The sequence below is a fragment of the Schistocerca cancellata genome, chromosome 1 (assembly GCF_023864275.1).
Source record: "Schistocerca cancellata isolate TAMUIC-IGC-003103 chromosome 1, iqSchCanc2.1, whole genome shotgun sequence".
Lineage (NCBI taxonomy): Eukaryota > Metazoa > Arthropoda > Insecta > Orthoptera > Acrididae > Schistocerca > Schistocerca cancellata.
Window position 1 is genome coordinate 695,896,946 of NC_064626.1, and position 27,385 is coordinate 695,924,330.

Consider the following 27,385-nt stretch of genomic DNA (forward strand, 5'->3'; position numbering starts at 1 on the left):
ACGGGACTAGTGCCCGAGAAGGCGGACCCATTGTTCGCTCGGCCGTGCAGTATCGTACAGTCACGTTACATACACCGAATACGGAAATGGACTTGCTTGTAGCAAAACAAATACGAGGACCTGCTCAAAAGTAATGCCTCCGAATATTTTATATGAAAACCCTTAACGCTTTTTTAAATAAAACAAACGTTATTAGCATTCTACAACTTCATACATCATGTCTACATATTAATTTCTCAATGTAGTAACCTTGGTGACGATCACATTTCTCCAAGCGGGAGACCAGTTTTGTAGATACTATCACTGTAGAATGTTTGACATTGTTAATGAAGCAATAAACTCCGTTTTTATTTTATAGAGTCCCGACCCGCGGATTTTTCCACCCAATTACGTAATATTTCGTATATCTAGCTGAAAATGACAGTAATGGGGCAAAACATTTGCAATGGAGGCAATAAAAACCCCACAAGATGACCAAATACAAATGAGTATAGAACGTGGATTCAAGTTTTGGGTTACAAGGACTAGGTCATTAGTAACTATAAATAACAGAAGACTTACAAATAATTTTAACGATATATGTAACAATAGGACAACATGACATTTGAAATAAAAAGAGCAAAACGTTGTTTAGGATGCACAATATTGCAATTTAAACATTAGAATTTACAGTGCCACAGTACATTATTTACAAAGATGCGTGACCGGCAGCATACATCTACATAATTACTCTGCAATTCACATTTAAGTGCTTGGCAGAGGGTTCATCGAACCACAATCATACTGTCTCTCTACCATTCTACTCCCGAACAGCGCGCGGGAAAAACGAACACCTAAACCTTTCTGTTCGATCTCTGATTTCTCTTATTTTATTTTGATGATCTTTCCTACCTATGTAGGTTGGGCTCAACAAAATATTTTCGCATTCGGAAGAGAAAGTTGGTGACTGAAATTTCGTAAATAGATCTCACCGGGACGAAAAACGTCTTTGCTTTAAAGACTTCCATCCCAACTCGCGTATCATAACTGCCACACTCTCTCCCCTATTAAGTGATAATACAAAACGAGCCGCCCTTTTTTGCACCCTTTCGATGTCCTCCGTCAATTCCACCTGGTAAGGATCCCACACCGTGCAGCAATATTCTTACAGAGGACGAACGAGTGTAGTGTAAGCTGTCTCTTTAGTGGACTTGTTGCATCTTCTAAGTGTCCTGCCAATGAAACGCAACCTTTGGCTCGCCTTCCCCACAATATTATCTATGTGGTCTTTCCAACTGAAGTTGTTCGTAATTTTAACACCCAGGTACTTAGTTGAATTGACAGCCTTGAGAATTGTACTATTTATCGAGTAATCGAATTCCAACGGATTTCTTTTGGAACTCATGTGGGTCACCTCACACTTTTCGTTATTTAGCGTCAACTGCCACCTGCCACACCATAGAGCAATCTTTGCTAAAACGCTTTGCAACTGATACTGGTCTTCGGATGACCTTACTAGACGGTAAATTACAGCATCATCTGCGAACAACCTAAGAGAACTGCTCAGATTGTCACCCAGGTGATTTATATAGATCAGGAACAGCAGAGGTCCCAGGACGCTTCCCTGGGGAACACCTGATATCTCTTCAGTTTTACTCGATGATTTGCCGTCTATTACTACGAACTGCGACCTTCGTGACAGGAAATCACGAATCCAGTCGCACAACTGAGACGATACCCCATAGGCCCGCAGCTTGATTAGAAGTCGCTTGTGAGGAACGGTGTCAAAAGCTTTCCGGAAATCTAGAAATACGGAATCAACTTGAGATCCCCTGCCGATAGCGGCCATTACTTCGTGCGAATAAAGAGCTAGCTGCGTTGTACAAGAACGATGTTACTTCAGTGCATGCCGAATGTCAGCCTCAGCCCGGATTCCCGATGGGGTAACAGTATAAATTTAGGACGTTTATGTTTGTGATGTTTCATACACGGATAATTCACGAATGAATGTGTTGGTGGAGGAAGGAAATCTGGCATAAAATCTTTCCGGTATGGATCGAATCTCCTCTGGAACAGTGTATATTTGTAAGTCGTTGTGAATCGTTGTGTTCCTAACGAACCACGGAACGTTTACTATGATGCGCAATGCCTGCTGACTCACCTCTGCTTGCATCGCTTCATTACTATCGAAGTGAAGTCCTCGAAAACGTTCTTTAAGTTTTTGGTGAAAATCGGATGAGGCCATGTCGGTACTATATCGAGGATGAACGATGACGGTGAACCCCAGGCGTCGGATGGCTGTCGTTGCGCTCGTGTATTGGTTGGCATTCTCATGCTGAAGGAGAGGGTGCTCCGAGCGTGGCACGTTTTCTGCGGTAAGGAACTCAATAGAGCACGCTGTTTCCCAGGCACAGATTTCTCACGAACAAATGTATTTACTTCACACGCCACCTTTACACGCTACAAGTTGGAACGCATCTATCGAAGTCGACCCTGTAATAAAAAAAATGGCTCTGAGCACTATGGGACTTAACATCTGAGGTCGTCAGTCCTCTAGACTTACAACTACTTAAACCTAACCAACCCTGGGACATCACACACATCCATGCCTCAGGCAGGATTCGAACCTGCGACCGTAGCAGCAGCGCGGTTCCAGACTGAAGTGCCTAGAACCGCTCGGCCACAGAGGCCGGCCGACCCTGTAATATGCGTGACATGTAACACCTCAACCGATTCTGACAACAGAATAAAAAAAATTGGGAGGCATTATTTTTACCACCCCCTCGAATAAACACAGACAATGCGATGGCGTCTGGGGCACCATGGACTGCCAACATGGCGTTCACTGATGCAGTTTCCCTTAACGCGGAACCAGAGAGAGACGCGCCGATGTCGTGCGCCCAACATCATTGGACACAGGAATGGCACCACGCCATCTTTTCAGACGAGTCCCTATTCTGCGTACAAGATCCCAATGGACAGATTCCTGTGAGGAGGCTACGAGTAGTATGGACATTGCCAGGAAGTATTGGTCACAGTCATACCGCGCCCAGCACCTGTTGTGATGATGATGCTGTGCCACTGGACACACAACACAGTCATCTCTCGGTCACATGATCGGTGATCCGGAAAACAGCTGTTGCAGTTCCGAGGAATTATGGGCGACAGATGTGCCTTTTTTTCAAGCTCTCCGTGACTTCATCTTTGAACAACGGTACCCAAGATCGCGTGTTGCTCTTGCTGTCATGATCTGTCTCGACACAGAGGATGCTCGGCTGTTGTCCTGCTTGCGCGTTCTCAAGGTCTCTCTGCCAATGGGAACATCTTTCCATGGGTTGTCGATAGACTGGCACACCATAACTCGCCAACCAATATGACCAATCAACCCCGGCATAGATTTGAAGCAGCATGGAATGACGTACCCTCTTCTCTCATCCAAGTTCAATTCGACGCGATGTCCAGGTCGGACAGAGCAGTTGTTGCTGCCAGAGGTGTCAGCTCTGTGTACCAAATTTCGCGCTCTGTATACGCACAAATCACCTACAAAAATTTAATCATGTTCCTTCTGTACTGCATATGCACAATATGTAAAGTTTTGTTATTTGATATTCTGTCTGTGTTGCAATTTCAGTGGCTAGCACAATACACAGTGTGTGTAAGGGGTTTTTCATATAAGTACTTAATTCTCAGAACACCCAAACAGTGTGTGTGCATTCGAATAGATGTGAAAACGGACAATCAATCTATTATCACAGGCGTTAAAAATTCCGAAGAATGTTTTATCAAACGGAACAAAAAACTGAAAGTAAATTATCAGAGCAGTAGCTTTGCTCAAGGAAAGGTAGGGGGCACTCGAGGAGTAATTCTAGCGCTGTGCTTAATAACAGAAGGCAGATTTAGGAGAAACAAGGAGACATACGAGTACATTGTTTTTGTAGATTCAAAGGAGTCTTTTCATCATACGGAATACAATAACATATTTTCCTTTCTTAGCTAATGTGGTGTCCAGCTACAAGCACAGAGCGCTAATCAGTTCTGAGGGCAGGGTTGATCACTGTCGCTACTGACAATTTGTGTACTTCATTTATTTATTTGTTTGGGTGTTCCGAGAATTAAATACTTATATGAAAAACCCCTTACACGTACGAAAAGAAGAACTTAGAGAAGACATCAGCAAAAAATAAGCAGTATGTAGTAAGCAATAATCTTATGAACAACAGACTAAATAATATGAAGAAAAAAGCTATAAAACAGAAATGGTGGTTGGTTGGTTGGTTGGTTGGTGTGGGGAGTAAAGGGACCAAACTATGGGGTAATCAGTCCCCAGGAATGTAATAACAGAGTTTTACAAAGGAAAGCTGAGAAAGGTGCATGATTGAGATTGTAGAAAATATAAAGGATGTTACCATGATGGTGGGGTAGAGCACGTGTATCACTTTAAGATAGGTAAATCGCATTCGGGAACGAGTTAAAAATGAAAAGGAGAACATTTCGAATTTATCGATGGTCTATTAACGGTGATAAAATGCAAGTAGGCACATTTTTAAAGAAATGATTTTACTTATCTATTCAATAATTGTTTAAAATGCTGTTTTCTAGACTTTCTCATGACGGATAAGAAACGATCAAGTGAGAGAGCTCACTACGAAACAAGACGTCCTCCTCCTACCTGCTCTTCAGGAAACATCTGACGTAGCGGATGCGGGAACAAGGTGTGCTACAGAGCGAGCAAGGATTAGGATTCCACAATGTCGTGGCCACATACTGTACATGTACGAACATAAAGTGGGATTTGTTCTAGAAATGTGGGGTACGCATCTCTCGGAGACACTGATGCAATTCAGCGGGGAGGGTAGATAGTCGTTGTTTTTCCGGTCATCAGTCCTAAGGCTGGTTACATGCAGTTTTGTATTCCCGTCGCTTACCATCATTCCTCTTCGTTTCAGTACAGCTGCAGCATATTACATCATTTACGATCTACCTTCCTATAAACGCATCAACAAAAGTTTTGCATCACCCCGATATGTCGCGCAGGCATGTTGCTATAGTGACTGTTCCTGTACCTATCGGAAGGTCATCCTTGGCGTTGTTTGTCAACATACACGCAGTTACCATGAGCGCTGCCTACGGGTAGCACGCTGCACTCGAATGGATTGTAGCACTTCAGTTGAAAGTAAAGCACCAGTAGGGACGCATTAGCGACGTCTGTGGAACAGTAGAGTAAACTTCCACGATCCCATTAAGAACAGCCGCGACCAGTGATCGGATCTGCATCATAATGTTACGCGCGGAAGGATTGTCAACCAGGGGAATTGCTCGACTTGTGCACTGGAGTGAGCGATATGGTGTTAACGTGGAATGGGATCCATTTGACAGATGGTATTAAGAACTTACATCGCACAGACCGTACAAATTCGACGGGTGCATTGGATGATCGATATCTACAACTTCTGAATCAAAGAAACCGTTGTATGAGTGCTCCAGAACTGAACTTGGCTTTCGAAGGGGGCTATGGTACGTCACGTACTCGTATCGCGTCAAACTGGTAAGAGACGATAGCATGAAGTGAATCTTCATTCCCGACGACCATGGCGAGTACCACGTCGAACTCCATAACACCATTGGCTCCGTTACAGATTGAAAAGACACCATGCTTACTGGGCGACCCAGGATTGTGTTGTTTACGGACGAAATTCAGATCTGTTTGTATCCTGATAATCGCAGACAACGTGAGTGGAGGCAGCCCAATAATATCAAACGCTTCCAACACTGTCCCACATATGCAACAAGGGCCACCATACATCTCTCGTGGTTGTTGGAGGCAGTTCACTGCTCTACGGTACAGGGACGAGATACTGAACCAACAGTGGGACCATATCGCCAAACATTTGGTGAGATTTTCACCTTGATGATAACTCACGTGCTCACCTTGCTGTTGTCTTGAACACGTTCATTCAGCATTCTAGTATCGCCAGAAACGAGTGGTCTGTCTATTCCCCGAACAAGAACCCAATCGACTTGTGTGGGATCGATGGAACGAGGTGGTTTTGGACGTCGACAACGACCACGTACTCTGTTCGACTCGCCATTGATCAGTGGGACAATTTGGATCATGATCTCATCCATGATAAGCCACGATGGATTTAAGCCTGCATCCGAGCCAGGGGACGACGCTCTATCAGGTACTGACGTTGCTTAGAAGTACTGTGACCCCCCCTCCCCCTACCCCACTCCCATGGGTGGATATGGACACATTACAAATGAATACGTATGCATGCCACACAACCAATTTTTGAATTTATAAATAAAGAGGTGATGCAAAACTTTTGTTGATGTGTATTTAGGCTTGCTCTTCCAATTTTTTCCCTCTACCGCTCCTTCAACCATTTTTTTGCATTAACTCTTGTCGTTACATGTATCAGGCTATTTTCTGTCTCGGTTTATTATGGTCTATATTAAGCGTTTCGTCTCTCTGACTGATGGCAGAAAGTATTCATTTCTCACTCGATTAACCCACCTCATCTTCAACAGCCTCCTACAGCAACACATTTTAAACGCTTGTAATCGTTTCATTTCTGTCTTCATCATAGTCAACAGTTTGCGCCCATGGACCTCAAACATGACTTTTCGTCCATCTTTTTTTGATCTCAGTGTTTATATTCTTGAATTTCAGCAGCTTTTTTTTTATGGCAAGGACTTCTGGTTTGTGTAACCCCCACTTCTACGTCTTTCTTGCATCTTCCTTCTTTTATCTATTCTGTTAACGAGATTGCAAATTTCATCCAACTCTTCAAGAGTATCTTGTCCAAGATCAACACTTAACTATCCACCAGCTGCATACATAATTACCTTAGTTTTCGTTTTGCTTGAGTACATGCTACAGCCACCAGCTAGCACAAGTTCCATTTGATTGAGCACTCGACTGAATTCCCTTACATTTTCAGTGACCACTGCGATGTCATTATGCTGATGATGACAAACAACTCTCACAACGACTTCCTTCTCACTCTGACTCTTCACTACACGAATGTTCACTATATTTACTTCTTACTATTTGTTGTTGTGACAGTACGATAAATAAACAAATAAATAAATGCAGTACACAAATTGTCAGTAGCGACGGTGATCAACCCTGCCAACAGAACTGATTAGCGCTCTGTGCTTGTAGCTGGACACCACATTAGCTAAGAAAGGAAAATATGTTATTGTATTCCGTATGATGAAAAGACTCCTCTGAATCTACAAAAACAATGTACTCGTATGTCTCCTTGTTTCTCCTAAATCTGCCTTCTGTTATTAAGCACAGCGCTAGAATTACTCCTCGAGTGCCCCCTACCTTTCCTTGAGCAAAACTACTGCTCTGATAATTTACTTTCAGTTTTTTGTTCCGTTTGATAAAACATTCTTCGGAATTTTTAACGCCTGTGATAATACATTGATTGTCCGTTTTCACATCTATACGCCCTTGTTTTCTCCGAAAGCGCAATAATTCATTCTTTACAGGATCTGATGAAACTTTTACAGTTTTTAAATTTCAGTTTCGAACTTGTGTAGACCTTGCCTCGAGCTTTGTGGCACTGTGATGGTAAGACACTGAACTCACATTCGGGAGGATGGAGCTTGAAATTACCCTCCACTCATTCAGATTTAGCTGTTCCGGGTTTCCCTAAATTGCTTAAGGTAAATTTAAAATGAGCATAAACAGTTTCGACCTCAGTAAACCTTTATTTTTGTGTTCACCGGTTTCGGTCAGTTACTGACCATCTTTAGACTTCATACTACGTTGGTAGGCGGTGGCGGTGAACGCAGAACGCGTTACGAATTTCACTAACGTCAACTGCAACTTGAGCAGAAAAACCGCTGTTCTTAACGACAAATGTTCTCAAAAATTACTTAAGGTAAATGCCTGGATGGTTTCTTTGAAAGGGACGCCTATCCAAGCTTGTGTTTCTCCCTAATTATCTAGTCTTTGATGGTATGTTAAACACTAATCTCCTTAACTTCCTATATGCAGAATCCACATTACCCCGTTTGGAATTTGTGCCTATCTTAAACCTGTTAACCAACCTCTGACAGTGCCCAAATACAAGTTCTCTGATCATTTGTAATGATGATTCTAGACTCTTGACTACTGTAGCGGATACACACAAGGGTCTATAAATGACCGCTGCGGTTACTCAGGATTGTGGTTGTGGTAAAACAGGCTTCATCCGTTTCAGGCACATAAGCAGGAAAGAGAGGGTCGAACATACCGGTACATCGGCGCAGCGCCCATTGTTTCAACATGACGCGAGATGCGAAATCAGCAGAAGAAAGCTTGCACTTTCTGTGAGTGATGGTGGTGTATTTGCTGTTATCTTATTACTTCCCGAACATCATTGCACGTGCAGTTGATATAGTACTGGTCGAAGATTCCTCGTCCATGCGAGCCATATGCCGTCTACTAATGCAATTTCATGTTGCCAACCCTCAAGATGAACCGCCACATGTTGATCAGGTTTTTCTTCTTTACAACATTAGCAACTACATGTATATGAATAAGTTTACTAAAGTGTACAAATAACGATTCGTAAGTTCTCTTATTTCACTAACATATTTCCCAGAACAAGTTCTTCTCCAGTACTTAGCCTCTCGGAATCTGTGTCCCATATCAAAAATTGTACATGTGCCCTTTTCCATCGTCGTGGGAGGTTTTATCATCATCACACAAAACTGATGCGACAAACGTCAGTGCATAGCGATATGCACATATACAGATGGCCGTAGTATCGCGTACACAAAGTATACGAGGACAGTGCATTGACGGAGCTGTCATTTTACTCAGGTGATTCATGTGAAAAGGTTTCCAGCCGCATGACGAAAAGGTTATAGCCGCACGATGGAAATTAACGGAGTTTTAACGTGGAATGGTAGATGGAGATGATGGAGATAGACGCATGACATTCTGTTTAGGATATCGTTAGCGAATTCAGTATTCAGAGATCCACAATGTCAGGTGTGCCGAGAATACCAAATTTCAGGCATTACCTCTCACCACGGGCAACGCAGTAGCCGACGGCCTTCACTTAACGACCGAGAGCAGCGGAGTTTGCATGGAGCTGTCAGGCAACGCTGCGTGAAATCGCAGAAATCAATGTGGGAACGTACGACGAATGTATCCGTTAGGACAGCAGAGCGAGTACTTTGCTGACAGCTCTACATCGCCTGCAGCGCCTCCCCTGGGCTCTTGACCACACCGGCTAGACCCTAGACGACTGGAAAACCGTGACCTGGTCAGGTGAGTTCAGATTTCAGTTGGTAAGAGCTGATGGTAGGGTTCGAGTGTGGCGCAGTCCCCATGAAGCCATGGATCCAGGTTGTCAACTAGACACTGTGCAAGCTGATGGTGGCTCCATAATGGTGTTAGCTGTGTTTTCATGGAATGGACTGGGTCATATGGACCAACTGAACCGATCATTGACTGGAAGTGGTTGCGTTCGGACTTCATGTTCCCAAACAACGATGGAATTCTTATGGATGACAATGCGCCATGTCATCGGGCCACAATTGTTCTCGATTGGTTTGAAGAACGTTTTGGACATTCGACCGAATGATTTGGCCACCAACGTCACCCGACTTGAATACAATCGAATTTTTATGGGACGTAACCGGGAGGTCAGCTCGTGTACAAAAACCTGCAACGCCAATGCTTTCGCAGTTACGGGCGGTTGTAGAGGCAGCATGCCTCAATATTTTCGCAGGGGACTTCCACCGACGTGTTGAGTCCACGCCACGTCGAGTTGCTGCACTACGCCGTGCAGAAGTAGGCCCGAGACGATATTAGAGGGTATCCCATGACTTTTGTCCCGTCAGTGTGTGGTTATAGACCATGAAACGGCTGAAAACAGCAGAAAAAGGAACATGCCAAACTGAAGTGTTACAATAAAATAGTGGAAAAAACACTGTGACTGTATACAACACAGGGTGATCACAAACACAGTATAAATTTGAAAACTTAATAAACCACGGAATAATGTTCATAGAGAGGTAAAAATTGACACACATGCTTGGTTCAAATGGTTCAAATGGCTCTGAGCACTATGGGACTTAACAGCTGTGGTCATCAGTCCCCTGGAACTTAGAACTACTTAAACCTAACTAACCTAAGGACATGACACACATCCATGCCCGAGGCAGGATTCGAACCTGCGACCGTAGCAGTCGCGCGGTTCCGGACTGCGCGCCTAGAACCGCGAGACCACCGCGGCCGGCCACATGCTTGGAATGACAAGGGGTTTTATTAGAACAAAAAAAAAGTTCACAAAATGTCCGACAGATGGCGCGTTAAAGATCTCTTGCGCGCGTTGTTTGGCGATGATCGTGTGCTCAGCCGCCACTTTCGTCATGCTTGGCCTCCCAGGTCCCCAGACCTCAGTCCGTGCGATTATTGGCTTTGGGGTTACCTGAAGTCGCAAGTGTATCGTGATCGATCGACATCTCTAGGGACGCTGATAGACAACATCCGACGCCAATGCCTCCGGACATGCTTTACAGTGCTGTTCACAACATTATTCCTCGACTACAGCTATTGTTGAGGAATGATGGTGGACATATTGAGCATTTCCTGTAAAGAACATCATCTTTGCTTTGTCTTACTTTGTTATGCTACTTATTGCTATTATGATCAGATGAAGCGCCATCTGTCGGACATTTTTTGAACTTTTGTATTTTTTTGGTTCTAATAAAACCCCATGTCATTCCAAGCATGTCTGTCAATTTGTATCTCTCTATCTACATTATTCCGTGATTTATTCAATTTTCAAATTTATACTGACATTTTGAACACCCGGTATATTATGAACCTAGAGGAGAAATAACAGCCTGGACGTCACAGCTATAAAAGAAAACTACAGAAGCTTAAGAAAATCATAACTCATGCTACTGATGTGTCAAAATGGAATTACTGAGCTACAGAGTGGGGAGAAAATGGTCCGAGGAAAATAGGCCAAGGTTCTGTTACTCTTCACCGGGGTCAGTATAGCTGCCATTAATAAATACATAGATACAAACTTACTGAATCCTGACTAGAATATGCATGCGAAGTTGTGTATGTGAATGGAGCAATGCGAAGTAAATTAGTCACTTTATTTACTGTTTATCACTGTGACTGAAGTAGATCAGCATTAGCGATTGTGTGATACACACGTGTCATTCATATCAGCACATTCCAGTTATGATAACTATTATCTAATTATGAACTGAGAGGCCGGCCGAAGTGGCCGAGCGGTTAAAGGCGCTACAGTCTGGAACCGCACGACCGCTGCGGTCGCAGGTTCGAATCCTACCTCGGGCATGGATGTGTGTGATGTCCTTAGGTTAGTTAGGTTTAAGTAATTCTAAGTTCTAGGGGACTTATGACCACAGCAGTTGAGTCCCATAGTGCTCAGAGCCATTTGAACCATTTTTTTGAACTGAGACATGATAATAAACAAAAAAATATTGTCCGTGAAAGGAAAGGCACCACTCTCGTGTCAACGAACGTCCGCGGGGTTACATTCAAATGTTCATGAGGTGGGAGCGCTATGCTCGTGCACTATTGTTGTGAAAGACAACAACGCATCGTCGAAACTTTGACTGCAGGCTGGACAACAGGTTGGACGGTCCTGTCCCGATACTGTATAGCCATGGATTTACCCTAGATAACGATGAGAGGATCGCACACCTTTACGTGATACCGGTCCACAACGCAACTGATCCACCTGGGTTGGTGAACCCATGGGTCCGCATTCTTGAGCCGTGTACAGGTATTTGGTCGCCTCCACACGCCTCTAAGACGATCATCAGCTGTCAGACACATTCTGCACTCGTTGGTGAAGCAGAACTGACGCCATTGATCCAAGTGTTCCTTTATCCATCTTCTCTGTTGAACACTGTGCTCGGGGAGCGGGAGAGGGGGGGAGGGGGGGGGGTTGAGGGAAAAATTATATGGACGCCAATAGGCCAGACTGATCGTGTGGCGACATTTGCGGGCGGTCGGTCGACACAGCCTTCCCAGTTGCGTGCATGAAGATAGCGCACAGGTCTGTTGCATTCTTCTCAAGGTACCTGTGCGCCATAGTTTGTAGGTAGCGGTCATCAGGTAGTGTTGTTGAGCGTGAGCGACGACTGCGAGGCAGATCTTCAGTATTTCGAGAGACACGATACTAACTGAATGTTCAAATGACGTCACTGTGGTGTACGCCAATTCAGCGGGCAGCTTCCCGCTCTGACAACCTTCCTTGACGTAAAGTGAGAGTGTGCGCACCGTCTAAAGCTTGAAATGACTCTTAAGGCCCCGCGCGTAACAGCAAGAGTGCTTGCTCAAGTATGCACAAATTCCTCGCGTCTCCACACGGCCCAAGAATGCTTGTACAAGCATCAGTTTGTTTGTCAGAAAATATAGACTTCAGACGACGATGCCATGATCTAGGCAGCCTTTTTTCTTGTATTATGAAGAAAGAGGAAATGTGATATGTGGAGTGAATAGTGTTTGAAGAAGCGAAAATATTATTCCCATGTTAACTACTCGCGGTAGACATGCGACAAAAATTGTTTGACAGCATTACTGTTCTCCCCTGTTTTTTTTCATGTTAATAATGAATTCTTTAACTTGTCCTATAATACAGGACAACCTTTCTACGGAATGTAATTTAACAGGGTCAGGCCGGCCCGAGTGGCCGTGCGGTTCTAGGCGCTTCAGTCTGGAATCGCGTGACCGCTACGGTCGCAGGTTCGAATCCTGCCTCGAGCATGCTTGTGTGTGATGTCCTTAGGTTAGGTTTAAGTAGTTCTAAGTTCTAGGGGACTGATGACTCAGAAGTTAGGTCCCATAGTGCTCAGAGCCATTTGAACCATTTAACAGGGTCTGACAATAGCTAAATCAAATAAAATTACTGCCAAATGCTTGCAAGAGCCTGGCTATTCTTGGCACACACATTAAGGATGCACACGCTTGAATGCTTGCACTGGCATGCGAATCGAAAATCGATCAAGCATGAAGCTGCTTGTACAGTCCCGACGCTTGCGCAGATTTATCCCACACACGCTCAAGCATGCTTGCGCTAGCACGCTTTTGCATGCGTGCTTGTCAAGTATGCAGTTACGTGTGTGGCGGCCTTCGAGGCACGTGGGCAGACTGCACAGTGTAAACAAGCCGCACCGTACAGTGTGCGATTGGAGAGACAGCACGCTCTGATGAACTGCGCTGAGAATGCTGGTTTACTTCTACCTCCGTTACACAGGTGTCTGTATGTAGCGATTTCTCGGGCTCATTAGAGTATCGAGAACAAGGCCCCACAGTCCCATAAGTGGTCTGTTGTGAACAGCGGACAATTTGAAAGGCGCCTCGGTGGGCATTGTGGTGGTAAACTTACGCTCCTTCGGTTATAACACATGTTCCTTTCAATTACGTCACAAACATTAACGTCTCATTTAAGTATGTAATTACAAGATAGCAATTTAACTTATGAACAAACGGCAACCAGTCACTGTTTACCATTTTTTTTACATACTGAAAGAAATTTGCCATAACTGTTTGATCACAACTAAATGCAAATTATCACGTTAGCACGAGAGCTAACTGTAGCATTTAGTTGTTTAGTACTGAAATATATTTGATGATGATGATGTTTTGGCTGGCTGGAGTGGCCGAGCGGTTCTAGGCGCTTCAGTCTGGAACCGCGTGACCGCTACGGTCGCAGGTTCGAATCCTGCCTCGGGCATGGATGTGTGTGATGTCCTTAGGTTAGTTAGGTTTAATTAGTTCTAAGTTCTAGGGGACTGATGACTTCAGAAGTTAAGTCCCATAGTGCTCAGAGCCATTTGAACCATTTGATGATGTTTTGGTTTGTGGGGCGCTCAACTGCGCGGTCATCAGCGCTCGTACAAAGTCCCAATTTGTACACAGTCCAATTTTTTTCGCATTCCAATCTAGCCACTGTCACGAATGATGATGATGATGATGATGATGAAATGATGAGGACAACAAAAACACACAGCCCCCGGGCAGAGGAAAAATATATTTGACATCACATGATTTTTTCCAGTATCTGGTACACTACATTGTTAGCGTTTTGTGCCACATGCGGTATGCAGCTGAATTTGATATCTGACTGTGTGGTATTCTCAGCATCATTTTACAGCACCATAAAAAGAAACGTCTTGAGCCTCTTGTTCACCTGTACCTTCAAAAACAGCAGCTGCTGTGAAAGAAAAATGTAGTTAGTAATGCCTACCCTATGAAAATGCGAGTGCTGTGACTGTGAGTAAAATATCTAAACGTATTCACGTACCTTGGATATTGGTTCATTTCCCCAATTCATTAGTACAGTCAGACGCTGCACAACGTTTCACTATTTCTCTTCACGTACACTGGGATTTGTACACAGTACTGTATCACTAACAAATACAAGTTCAGGCGACCGCTCACGATAAGCGGGAAATCCGGGTTTGAGTCTCAAAAGTGGTTCAAATGGCTCTGAGCACTATGGGACTTAACTTCTGAGGTCATCAGTCCCCTAGAACTTAGAACTACTTAAACCTAACTAACCTAAGGACATCACACACATCCATGCCCCAGGCTGGATTCGAACCTGCGACCGTAGCGGTCGCGCGGTTCCGGACTGTAGCGCCTAGAACCGCTCGGGCACTCGGGCCGGCGTTTGAGTCTCGGTCAGGCACAAATTTTCATCAGTCGCAAACAGCTGACGTCAATCCGTATTCGCAAAAAGTTAATCGCTTTCGTAATATTTACCACAGCTGTAACCGTCATAACAGTGCCTGTTCCTACATACATGCATGCCAATCTGAAGGAAATTGTGATGTGAAGATACGGACGCTGTATAAACAAAGACCTTGTAACCATCAGTAATTATATCTGTATTCACACGGTTAATCATTTGATGAGATAAGGTACTAAAAACACTGTAGCATCTCCTTACAATCAAATGAGTTACTAGTGAATGACCAAATATAAGCAGTTCTCTGCTTGGCTTTCTTCCAGCGGTGACAGCGATGTCAACAAACAAGGTATGCTGCCGGTTGGTTTCATATGGGTAGAAGCTGACAGGACAAAGTACTGTTGACAAAATTATTTCAACAGTTGCCTATACGTCACGAGAAACACGATAGTAAGATGAATCAGTTGTCGCCAGAGGGGCCTGTCTTTACTAATGATAACCGAGAACAAGCAATGGGCTTGATTCATGGTCTGCCCGTTACGGGCGAGAAATGTAGAATACAATGTTAGTTGATGACTCTGTGGATGGAAATGTAAGGTGAAGTATGTGTACCTTTAAAATGAGAGGCGTTGACGTTTTTGTAAATTGCTAGAACCTGCAAAAAAGAAAGACAAAACTGCCATAAATACACAACTGAAGGAAATCAATTTAAGACGTTGGAGAATATGCCATTCGCTTTTCACGCATTGAGCGGATCGAAATCATTTGGTGCATCGTACATACATGGTAATACAGTACAATAAAAAATCTTGTGAAAACCTGTTTTTAACAGATAGATGGGCCACAATGGAAAAGACTGGAGCGATTGATGGAGTGGGGAGAACATTAACACTTCAAACATTAATTTTAAAGTTACAAACTCACACAAAACTTGTCACTGATAACCCAACAACAATACTAAATACAGTTATCCTATACAGCGTAAAAATTTGCAATTAAATTATTTCCTTAAGGGAACCAATGTGTAAACGAATATGCCACAATCATACCAGTACTGACAGTAAAATTTACAATTTAACGTCTAAAAAATGGAACCTTTTACGCATGTCTTTGAATTATTGTTCTTTCTTAGGAATTTCAATTACCTCAATCTTATTCAAACCAGTAATCAACTGCCTCCCTTCGACACTTTCTCACGAGGCAGAATAAGCATAACCAAATCAACTACAAAATCTTTAAACTTAAGAGTATATACAATGAAGACATAAATGGGTATACAAATTTTGTTTGCGGCTTATAGAAGACTCAGTGGTAACCAAATGATTTTTATATTCATTAACATTGCTTTTGATATAAATGGAACATAGCTTCTCTTTAACATCTGATTGTGTCACGCCCGCTGCTCTACCACACACCTTGTACAACGATATGCTCTCCATCCATCTTCCTGAGTCCCAGATGCATATACGAGAATGTCAACTCTATCATCTGAAACAGTTTAGTACCAGAAAACAGAAACAACAGTAGTTTTTGGAAGTCAAATAGCTTCGACTGCAGCGACTTGATACCACAACGGTCTTTACCTGGGTAATTAATGAACATCCAGACACAAATGAGCATCAATTAATTCCATAATAAATTAGTGACAACCCCACTTCATGAATGTCTTTTGTGCAACACACTCAGGCAACCATTTAGTCTCTAATTCAAAGGCCGCACAATCCACGGAAGACAGGGGTTTAACCACAAGGGTGCACAGTGTGATACTGAAGCACCAGAAGTTATTCGACGAGTATCAGACCTGCGGTGTGAAAAAGCTTGCTAGGTTGTAAGGCACGTAATGTATTTTTTTTTTTCGTTGTTTCATTCTTGATACTGAGGAAAGCGGGAAAGCGGATCGAGGGCTTATGGACTGGGCTTGGCCCTTTCGCATACTTACACGAATTTTACCTCTAAGATAGCGCGTAAACAAAAATTATTCTCACACAGTATTTGAGCCGACAATGTAAATGATTTAGTTTGGTATAATATATTTTTTGTCAAGGGGGCATTGCTAACGTAGCTTATCAGTCACTAAACTGTTTTATGATTTTGTTGTGCTGTGGAAGTTATGGTGCTGTTGTTATTTTGTTCTAAGTAGAGATACTAGATTTTAAATTAAATTTACTTTTGAAATTAATATCCCTACTTAGCACAAAATAACAACAGCACTTATATGCTTAAACCATGTTTCCTGCACTGTGTAATTTCTGGTTTTTGTGTACTTTTTGTTTATGGAGAATTGTTATAGAAGAATCTCTAAGCTTCGGAATGTGTATTAATATCAAGTAAGATGAGCAGTAATTTGCAAGCTGCCAAAAAGTCCAAAAGAAGAACATCCTTAAGGTTCTTATAGTTCGTAGCTGAATATGAATTTCCCGATTCTGTTGCCTGTCTCATTTTGGCATTAAGGTTTTTCTCAACATTGTTTCGGTAGCGTCATATGAGAGGATTTTTTCAAAACTCAAACTTTAAGAATTATCGTAGGTCCACTATGAAACAAGCACGACTTTCTACTTTGGCAGTTCATAGATCGAAAAACAGTGTAACTAAAGGTATCGATTCTGATGACGCATTTTCAAAATCTTTGGTTATTTATACTGCCTCATTAACAACCAATTAAACTGTGTTATTTAGAAAAATGCGTTTTACTTGTTTTCAACCATAAGAACTGTTTACAAAATAGTTAACACTGTACTCTGCTTACTTAACCACTTCCACCAAAAAACTGAATCCTCCAAAAAATTGTTCTGCGTTTTTGTGTGGTTGGAAGGAGGGGGGGTGGGAATAGGGTGTCAAATTAAAACTCCCCATTTGGTGCCAAACTACCTAGCTACTCCTCAGGTGATAAACTATCTCGATGATAATTTCTTTGTATTTGCTGTCACATTCTACCTGTTCTATCTATCGCTTGCACCTTGTCCCGCAGTTACGCAGGGTCGGCTGTGGTTAATCGGATTTGGCATGTTAAGTTAAGGGATGGCTGGATGCCCTTCCTGCCGCCACCCCATACCCCCCCCCCCCCCCCCAAGGACGGAATTAGTGTACCCCAACTGTCTGTGTCTAGTGGAATCCATGAAATGGTGTGAATGTGTTCAGATGCCTGCGAGCTGTGTAACTAAGGCGGAACGTGGGGACCAGCCCGGTATTCACCTAGCGGGATGTGGAAAACCGCCTAAAAACCACATCCAGGCTGTCCAGCACACCGGCTCTCGTCGTCAATCCGCCTGGCGGATTCGATCCGGGAAGCAGCCTACCCGAGTCTAGGAAGCAGCGCATTAGCGCTCTCGGCTACCCTGGGGGGGTTGTCACGTTCTAGCTGTTGACGCTACGGAAATCTTGGCCAGTCATTGGAAGTCGCAGACTTGTTTCCAGATCGCTCGTGCCGTTGTCTTAAGCGCCTTGTGTTTACACGCAGGTGATGGAGTGAGCGCAGCGCCAGCACCACCGCCCTTCCCCGCCCCCGCACCCCCAGCGCCGCCACCACCGCCGCCTCCAGGTGCTGGAGCCTTGCCTGCCGTTCGTATTGCCACTGAGGTAAGTCTCACAAAGCAGGTTTCGCACTCTTTCCCTCTGAATGTTTATTTAATTCGCAAAATGTTACTAGTAATGTATTTTTTATATGATCCAAGTTATTATAAAGTTGGTTTGATATGCCTCTTTAATTCTGTAAAACAGCAGGAAATTTTGCCACAAATACATCTATACTCCGCAAGCCACCTTATGGGAAGTGTTGGAAGAATGATTGTCGGTAAACGTCCGTGTGTGACACAATTCCTCTTATTTTCTGGTCATGGGCAATTCATGAGACACTTGTGTGATGGAGTAAATGTAGTCCGACTCTTCATGGAAGGTACTCTCTCTGAATTTCAGCAGTACACCACTCTGCGATACACAAAGCCTATCCTGTAGCGTCTGCCACTGGAGTTTGCTGAGCATCTCCGTAACACTCTTGCTCCCTTACATTATTCCGGGAAGAAAGACGCCGTTTTTCACTGTGTCTACGTCTCTCTTCCATGAATACTACTTGGTAAGGGACCCAGACCGACGAACATGCTCAAGAATCGATCGAACGTTGTCTTGTAAGCCGCCTCTTGCGTGTTAAAAGTTTATTTCTTTACGGTTCTCTCTGTCTCAGTCTAAGAAGTGCTTTTCCTAGAATTTGCGCTATATGGTTGCCTTAGTTTTGGTCGTTCCAGACAAACACTCCTAGATACTGTACGGTTGTTTCTGCTCCAGTACTTTATCAACAACAGCACACTTAAACTGTGATAGATCTCATTAGGCGCAATCCGTTACATTTATTTACGTTCTGGGTTGATCGCCAAACCCGGTACCAATCGTCGATCCTGTACAGGTCTCTCAGAGTCTTCTGGCATTTCAATCTTTCTATAGACAACAGCATCGTCTGCAAATAGCTTCACAGTTTTTCTGACGTTAACAATTCGGTCATTTATGTATCTATAAGCTGTATCGTATCTTTGTATATATTCAACCTCTCTTGCCGGCCGCTGAGGCGAAGCGGTTCTAGGCGCTTCAGCCCGGAACCGCGCTGCTGCTGCTGCGGTCGCTGGTTCGAGTCCTGACTCGGGCATGGGTGTGTGTGATGACCTTAGGTTAGTTAGGTTTAATTAGTTCTAAGTCTAGGGGATTGATGACCTCAGATGTTGAGTCCCATAGTGCTTAGAGCCATTTGAACCATTTTTCAACCTCTCTTCCTAAACCGATGGATCAATTTCACTCATACATCGTACACATATCACTTAATGTCAGTAAAGAAGCATTATGAGGTTAAGGAAATCTGCCGCCAACAGAGGTGGAGGTGAGGGTGGAAAAATAGTGTTTTTTCACTGTGAAATACCCAGAGGACCGTGTGTCCAATTGGAATTCTTACAGGACAGGCATGTTGTGCAGACAGTATTGGAACACATTGCAGCCGGTATATGGGTGGACGGCCACGGTTGTGTGGACGCAGTGGGGAGGGGGGGGGGAGGAGCAGTGACAGGTGGGACAAGTAGATGGTTGGAGATAGACAGAGAGAGGGGGGAGAAGGCAATGGACAGAGAGGAGGGAGGGGAAGTGGACAGTGGGAAGGGGAGGAGGCGATGCAGAGAGAGAGAGTGGGGAGGAAACAGGCGGAGAGAGGGAGGGTAAGAAATGGACTGAGGGACAGGAGGAGATGAACAGAGTGTGGGGTGGTGTTTATGAAGCAGGTGGAAGATGGGGAGGGATATTTGTCATGTTGAAAAGAAATAGGGTGGAAGAGGAAAAGTACGTGAAATGGAATAGAGGGAGGGTGTGAAGAGGCAGATGGAAGTCAGGGGGGGTTTGAGGAGCCAGGCAGAAGAGGGAAAGATTAAGAGGAGGCAGGTGGAAGACGTACAGAGTGTGAGAAGACAGTTGGAAAATTGGAGCTAAATTAATGACCCCTGCATTCATGGTATACTCTCAGCAGAGCTTTTGCTGGCCATAATTTTTATTTGTCTCTCTTTGCAGCCTTGCACACTCCCTCTGTTCTTTGTGGTGCTTTGAGCCATCTTCACTCAAGTTTCTGAGCCTGTAACTGCAACACAAGTTACACTGATCTTTTTAGGGAGAAAATAAGCTAGTGTTAGTGTGTTCATAAACCATGTGTGCTGTGAAACTTTCTCCACATTGCATTTTTTCTTATAGAATCTGTAAAATAGTAATTTGGATTGTGTAGTAGTAAAGTTTGGAGAAGGATTTCTTGCAGTGTTGCTATAACAAGTTTCGAAGACTGTTAAGAAATTCTTTTATGAAGCTCTTCTCATCATTTTTCCTTTCTCATTTTATTGAAGAATGCAGTGTTTCTGAATCAGAACTTATCCTTCTATTTGCAATATTTTTCATTCTAGATCAGGCATCAAAAGAGTAGTTAGAATTTTATTTTCTGCATGCTTTGTTTTTCCATCTAATTTCTTCAGGATTTTTTAGTGATCTTCTCAGGACATTTTGGTGGAATAATGTCCACAAGACTGGTTAGATAAGTCTTCCTCTGATCCAGTCGCATCATTTAACAAAATGTGTTAAACATTGACTGCCTATCATCAGTAAAAATGTATAACACTTTCTTTGGATGAATTTCTGACACATATTTGAAGTAAATGTAAAACATAGTTTTCTGGCTCTTACAGAACACTGAGTAACTTTACCACTTCTACCTCTTTGCATCCAGTGTATGCCTGTCGATGCAATCTCATTGGTTTATTGGTGTTTTTCTCGCAGTCTTTGGGGCAGCCTTAAGCTTCCTTTTCTTACCAATGCATAAGTCACCACAACATGGTTGACTTCTGCTTTCAACATCTTTGCTGCTGTCACCTTCCAAAATATCATGTGCATTTTCTATTAAAAATTCAATGCCAGCAATGAGTGTAACAAATTACTGGCATCCTTAGGGCCAACTGTAGCTGCAATATCACTTTGGACCTTCTTAGAAACAGCCAGAGATGTTTATATATGAAAAAATGTTTAAAAAGGTGAAGCTGAACTTTCTCTGAAGCTGATGATACTATACCAATAACAATAATCAGCAAAAATTAACTGACTTTTGATAGTCCAGGGACAGTGATTGAGAACCCATATAAATATATTCTTCTTCTGTGCATGTAACTGCACAGTATTCATTCATGCTGTTTTTCATGCACTGACAGGACCTATGAATCAGTTAGTATTCTAAAGATCTGTAGCAATAATTATTAATGTAGGTGTGCCACATGACTAAAGTGTGATTTACATTGTGACATGTACTTGTGCAGAGTTGCTTCTTCTTCAGTTTCTCTGTAAAGAATTTAAAATTTTGTCTCCACTGTGAGTCAAGGTTACCAACTGATTGAGAAATGCAAAATCAACAAAAAGTCAGTTGCAGATGAAGGATGACAGAAAGTCTCTATTTTTGGTACAACACACCTTCCATCATGCATTTTACTTGGGCTTTTGGTGTGTTTGTGTGTGTGTGTGTGTGTGTGTGTGTGTGTGTGTGTGTGTGTGTACATGTAGATGAATGAATACACATAGAACATCTGTATGAAGAGCTCGCTATAGCTGTCACATTCATTGTCTCCAGAGAAACAGGGTTGAAGGAGGAAATTGCAAAATTGTGTTTGGAAATGTTGAAACGCAAATCAAAGAACTTCTGGTGTTCTTATATAATTGTAGATGAAAAGGAGCCACATCACGACACATTGCAGGCAAATCTGTGTGTTTACAAAGATGAGAAGCCACTGAAAAAAATGGGAACTTCTGTGTGCACAGGCTGGATCTGATGTGTCCCCATGTAACTACTTTGTTACCTAACCTCAAAAATGTGTTGGAGGGAGGAAATTTTACTTGAACCCTAGAGATGTATATGAAACAAATTACAAATTTCTTCTCAGATGAAATAAAAAAAGGATTCTGCTTGATCAATTGCATTGCAGCCAATGGAGACAGTGTCTGTCATTATTAAAAGAATGAGTTTTCTGAATTTTGTTCTAGATGCTTTCATTCCACTTGTTACCAAGTAAAACTCATCCTGAGTATGACATATAGTTGATCTACACTCTCAGATGAGACAATCTGGATCTTATAATTCACAGTACTGTACTGTGAACAAAACTGTCTATGTTTTAATACATGTACTTATTTGTCTAACTAGTTAATATGTACACTTCCTATTTGACAGCCTTTGCAAGCTAACCTTTTTTTTTTTCCTTATTCAAGATTCCAGATACACGCACAGGTGGACGTGTAGGGCAGACAGGCAACGCCTATGAGCCACCTGCTGCCATTCAGAATGCAATGATGACCAAGGATAAGAAGCCCTTCACTTACACACCAGGGGGCCTCGATCTGTCACAGATTCGAAGCCCCAGGATGCAGAGACGCATAACACGAAATGCTAATGCAGAAGGTGTACCAGAACAGCCAGTGAGTAACTTGGAATGCATTTTCTACAAGTAAACAAATTTAATAATTTACTGTAAAAGTGACTTGTTGCCAACTAAATGTCTCAGAAACTTAATTGCATTATTTTCACAAGAGTAAAAAATTTTCTGCTTGGTGGGGACAAAATACAATTCTTTTTAATGTAAGGCACTATGTCTACAAAGATATTGCAGTTACAGTCTTCATCAGAGATGCATATTAAAAATTAGATTGGAGTTTCAGTCATATTAAAATGAGAGGAAATAACAAGAAGCTAGAAAAGTGTTGTGTATAGAGGGGCTGGGTGGAGGGTTGGGTTGTAAGGGAGTTGAGGTTGTAAATGGTGAGGGGGGGGGGGGGGAGGCAGAAGAAAGTGGAGAAGACTTGAGGTTAGAATAAATACTGGATGTGTAGGGTAGTGATTAATAATTTTTGTGAATGGGAGAATCGAAATGAAGAGAGAAGGAACACAGATAAAACAAAAGTGGAAAACAAGTATTTTGATATGACGTGAATGGATATCAATCTGATGTACCAAAACAATTGTTTGTGGCAGAATGTTGATGCCTGCTGGTCTTTAGTTCAGAGCTAAAGAAGAAACTTTTTATATGGTGCTGTAATGCTGTCCACTAAAGTGATTGTGTTAAAATATGGTTTCTTTTCCTAAATTATTTTTCTGTGAAGTGGTTAATGGTATCATGAATCCCCCTCATCCCTCTTTTTTGTAGAAGTCCAGTTTTAATCATACTTCCATACTGTGATATTATGTGAAAGACCTTATCTAATTTATATGTAACAACTGATGACATTCAACTGAGTGTTATTGGAGAAGTGTTTAGCATATGTTTACCAGCAGTGAGAAAAAGGAAAACATAAACCATTTACTCTAATTAAAATTTAATGATATACAAATACACAGGATAAGTGAAGAAAATGTGCACTGACTGATTCTAGATCACAATTATTCTATATTGTCAGTGGAAATGATTTCAGTTTTTTGTGGCAGGAATGTTTGTCAAATGAAAGCTTGGTAGCTGAATAAATATGATTATCTGTATAGCACTAGCTTAAGCAAAGTCTTTCTTTTGAAAGAGTATGCCAATACACAAAAGTAATTTTTCATAAGATGATTTTCTCATCGTTAAGTGCACGTATATGCAATCCCTTTTAATCGGCAGAAGAGTGCTTGTATGATCTCATTTTTTGTTCACATCCTGGAAATATCTATTTTGGTGGTTATGTAGATTATCAGGTAAGACGTACTTGTCTTCATAAAGACAACTATCAAGAGCAATATCTTCAAAATGAAATTATGATCAAATAAATAGCAAAAAATATGAATGAAAGTCACCAAAAACACCAGCTGTCAGCCCACATGTTTATTTAACAAAATAAAATGTTTGAACAATGGACCCATTTAGAAATTTAATAGGAATGTAGACTGCTGTGTCAGAAACATTACAAGGAATATATAATAGGTCCTGTGTGATTTCCAAACAGTCCCTCTTTTGACGGATGATGAGTTCTTTGATTCTGAACATGAGTGATTGTGCCACTTACAGATTTAGAAATCACATTGATGAATTTAAAAATTTCTCTTTATTCCTCATTCAGTAACATAGTCCTACATTTTTATCTGTATGTTAGATAACATTTCTTGCTTATTCCTTACCATTGTTTTGAACTAATGTGGATCGGTTCTGGGTATTTATCCTTGTACGTAGGTTTTCATCTCATGTGAATTCTGGATTGTACAGATTTTTCTGTATAAATTATTTTCCACATATTTTAACTACATCACCATCAAAATGCCAAATTTCTTTTCCAGGTACAACAAAAAACATCACCACTGGCACATGGTCAGCTCCCACCATCAGCTTTGGCTGCTATGCAACCTCAGATGCCAGTCGCTGTCTTTCCAACAGGCAACCAGCAAATGTCACCACCAGTTCCACCACCTCCTCCTCCACAGCCACAGGTACAGGCACAACCACAAGTGCAGAAGGCACCAGTTTCTCCTCCTCACTCACAACCACAAGTGCAGAAAGTTCCAGTTCCACCTCCTCAGCCTCAGCCAGTTAATCAGAATCAAGCCACAACACAGCCACCACAATGGTCTCAAACACAGGTAAGGTGACCCTTCATTTGTATGGATGGAGTAAAATTAATTATACAGTTATACAGACAGTTTTTATAAAAGTAACTTCAGAAACTATAGTGGAGTAAGATTTAATAATGTCTCAACAATAAACATCACTCTGGTATGTCATATACAATAAACAGTAGATTGTCTTATTGATGTTTGGTCCAAAACAGACATATTGTGATAATATAGCACCACTCCAGTTATAAGTTTCAGATTTCTTGTCATATATGAATCACAATTTACTTTCTTCTGTATTCAACAATGTACAGTTGAGAATGTGTTGATGTTCTGTGAATTATTGTTGACAGCCATATGATTAGACAACTAACAATTGGGTTTTACTTTCCATTCAATAAAAATAATATATACCCTGTTCAGGTAATATTCAGTTTCATTAGTTCTTTACACTAAACCGAAAAGTGTAAGAGAACTGCTCGACTCCATAGCATGTATGAAATCCTCATGTTTACAGGCAAAACCTACATCACCACAAAATGAACCTGGAAGCATCTACATCCCACCTGTTGTACAGCCACAAGGTGGAAGAGCTCAAGTGGGCTCCATTTACATACCTCCAGTACAACAGCAGCAGCAAGATCAGCAGAAGACTGCCAGTCCATTGTCTCCTGTTTCCCTGAACAAAGCACCAACACCATGGATGAGTCAGCGCCCCCAGCAGCAACAAGTGCCAACTTGGGTCAACCGTGATGAAACTCCTGTGCAGAGACAACCCTCAGCAGCAGCAGCACCACCACCAACACCTACACTCACACCCACACCTGCACCAAGTGGCACACGGATCATACCCATACAAGTAAGTGTGATTACTCCCCAATGCCACATCACAAGTTTTGTTTTTAAACATTACCTCTATCACATAGTAGCAGTTTTAAAAATAAATAAACACAGACTTTTTGAAAAAGTTGTTTAGTTGTATGAAGAGGAAATTTTTGTTGAGAAAACTGTACATAACAAGAGGAACAAGTTGGAAGTCTTTGCTCATCTTCAGGAGATGAAGATTCAAGTTCTAGAAGCCTGGAAAGAAGGGAGGGGGTGACATGTTTCAACCAATTCCTTATTCCTTCATGAAAAGGAACACACAAACTTTAACCAGGAATAGTATTTTGCACTTCACTTGTTTCTGAGAGCACTATTTGGCATGTCACCTCTTAAAGGAAGGTACAGGCCACTCTACCTATTTACTTGAATTTTTACTTGTGGCAAAATAATAGATTAGTACTAATTAAATTGTTGATTAGAAATATATTATGCTATGAAAAACAATACTGAGAGCGTAATGTTTTGATTTGAGCCCATAAGGGAGAGGACAAGAAAGTGCGCTTCAAATAAATTAAAATTTCTTATTTGTTTGTACATGTTTTGAAGTTACAGGAGTTTCAAGGAACACAATTATAGCACTATATCTTGGATTGAGTACATATTCTGACTCTGTGAAAGAGCTGGTCATGTAGAAGGAGTGATTGAAATATAATTAAAGTTTCTGTGCTTACTCCCACAAGCTAGAATGAAGTAATTACATACACTGAATATATTACTATAGTCTGATTTCTCTTTTCTATTGTATTTGAATCTTCTATAATACCAGAGCATTTCATTTAGTTTGTTAATCACCTATCATTTCATCTTCCATATTATTAGTAAAAGAAGAGAAATACTGACATTCATTTACAACTTTATGGATTTTTAGTATATACTTGCATTATTTCAAGCTGATGTGGAACTCAAAAATTTGTATTTGTTAGGCTTCTTCTGTCATTTCTATTTTGCCAACTGGTAATTATACACTCTATGGACAAAAAGCTTATTAACATTCATATTTTGTACATTTACTGTGGGTTTTGCACATTTTTTGATGAAAAACCTGAAGTGATGACCATTGTGAGTTTTGAAAAACCTTTCTTTCAGGTGGAGGGACGGGATACTCCAGTTCAGGCAAATAAGTCAACCCCTTCAGCAACAAATCAGCAAACAAACACGAGAATCATACCAATCCAAATTGAAGGTGAACCAGCACCCAGCCAATCAAAGCCATCAGCACAACAACATGTGCAACAGAGACAGCCAGTCTATGTTCACAATAAATTTAATCCTTCTTCAGCTTCACCAACAAGCCCAACTCCAAGCGGTCCTGGAACCAGTGAAATGTAAGTTGATGAATATATTGCAAATCTCTTTTCATGACTGCTTCCCTCACAAACCCTAATAACAATAAACAATAATTGATTACTTGGATCCATTCTAGCCCACCATTATTCTTGGTCCTCCCAGGTAAATTCCTTGACATAATCATGTCCAGAAACCCAATTTATGTATCCTTATCAATGGCACTCTCTATCTTATCACAATCATACAAAATGAGCTGCCTTTCTTTGAACCTTTCTAATGTCCTCCATCAATTCTATCTGATTCGGATCCCACACCACACAGCAATACTCCAGAAGAGAGCAGACAAATATGGTGTAAGCAGTCTCTTCAGTAGACCTGTTACATTTTATGTGTTCTGCCAATAAATCACAGTCTTTGGTTTGCCTTCCCCACAACATTAACTATGTGATTGTTCCAATTCAAGTTATTCACATTC

At 41.9% G+C, this 27,385-nt stretch overlaps 1 protein-coding gene across 1 annotated transcript in view; it reads left to right on the forward strand.

Moving 5' to 3' along the window:
• Window positions 1-27,385, forward strand: part of LOC126184504 (uncharacterized) — a 747,836-nt gene that overhangs the window by 627,712 nt on the left and 92,739 nt on the right. The window contains exons 4-8 of the mRNA XM_049926899.1: window positions 18,133-18,251; window positions 22,434-22,640; window positions 24,466-24,765; window positions 25,256-25,597; window positions 26,710-26,948. Coding sequence (XP_049782856.1) covers window positions 18,133-18,251; window positions 22,434-22,640; window positions 24,466-24,765; window positions 25,256-25,597; window positions 26,710-26,948 — 1,207 coding nt within the window. The remainder of the gene's footprint in view (window positions 1-18,132; window positions 18,252-22,433; window positions 22,641-24,465; window positions 24,766-25,255; window positions 25,598-26,709; window positions 26,949-27,385) is intronic.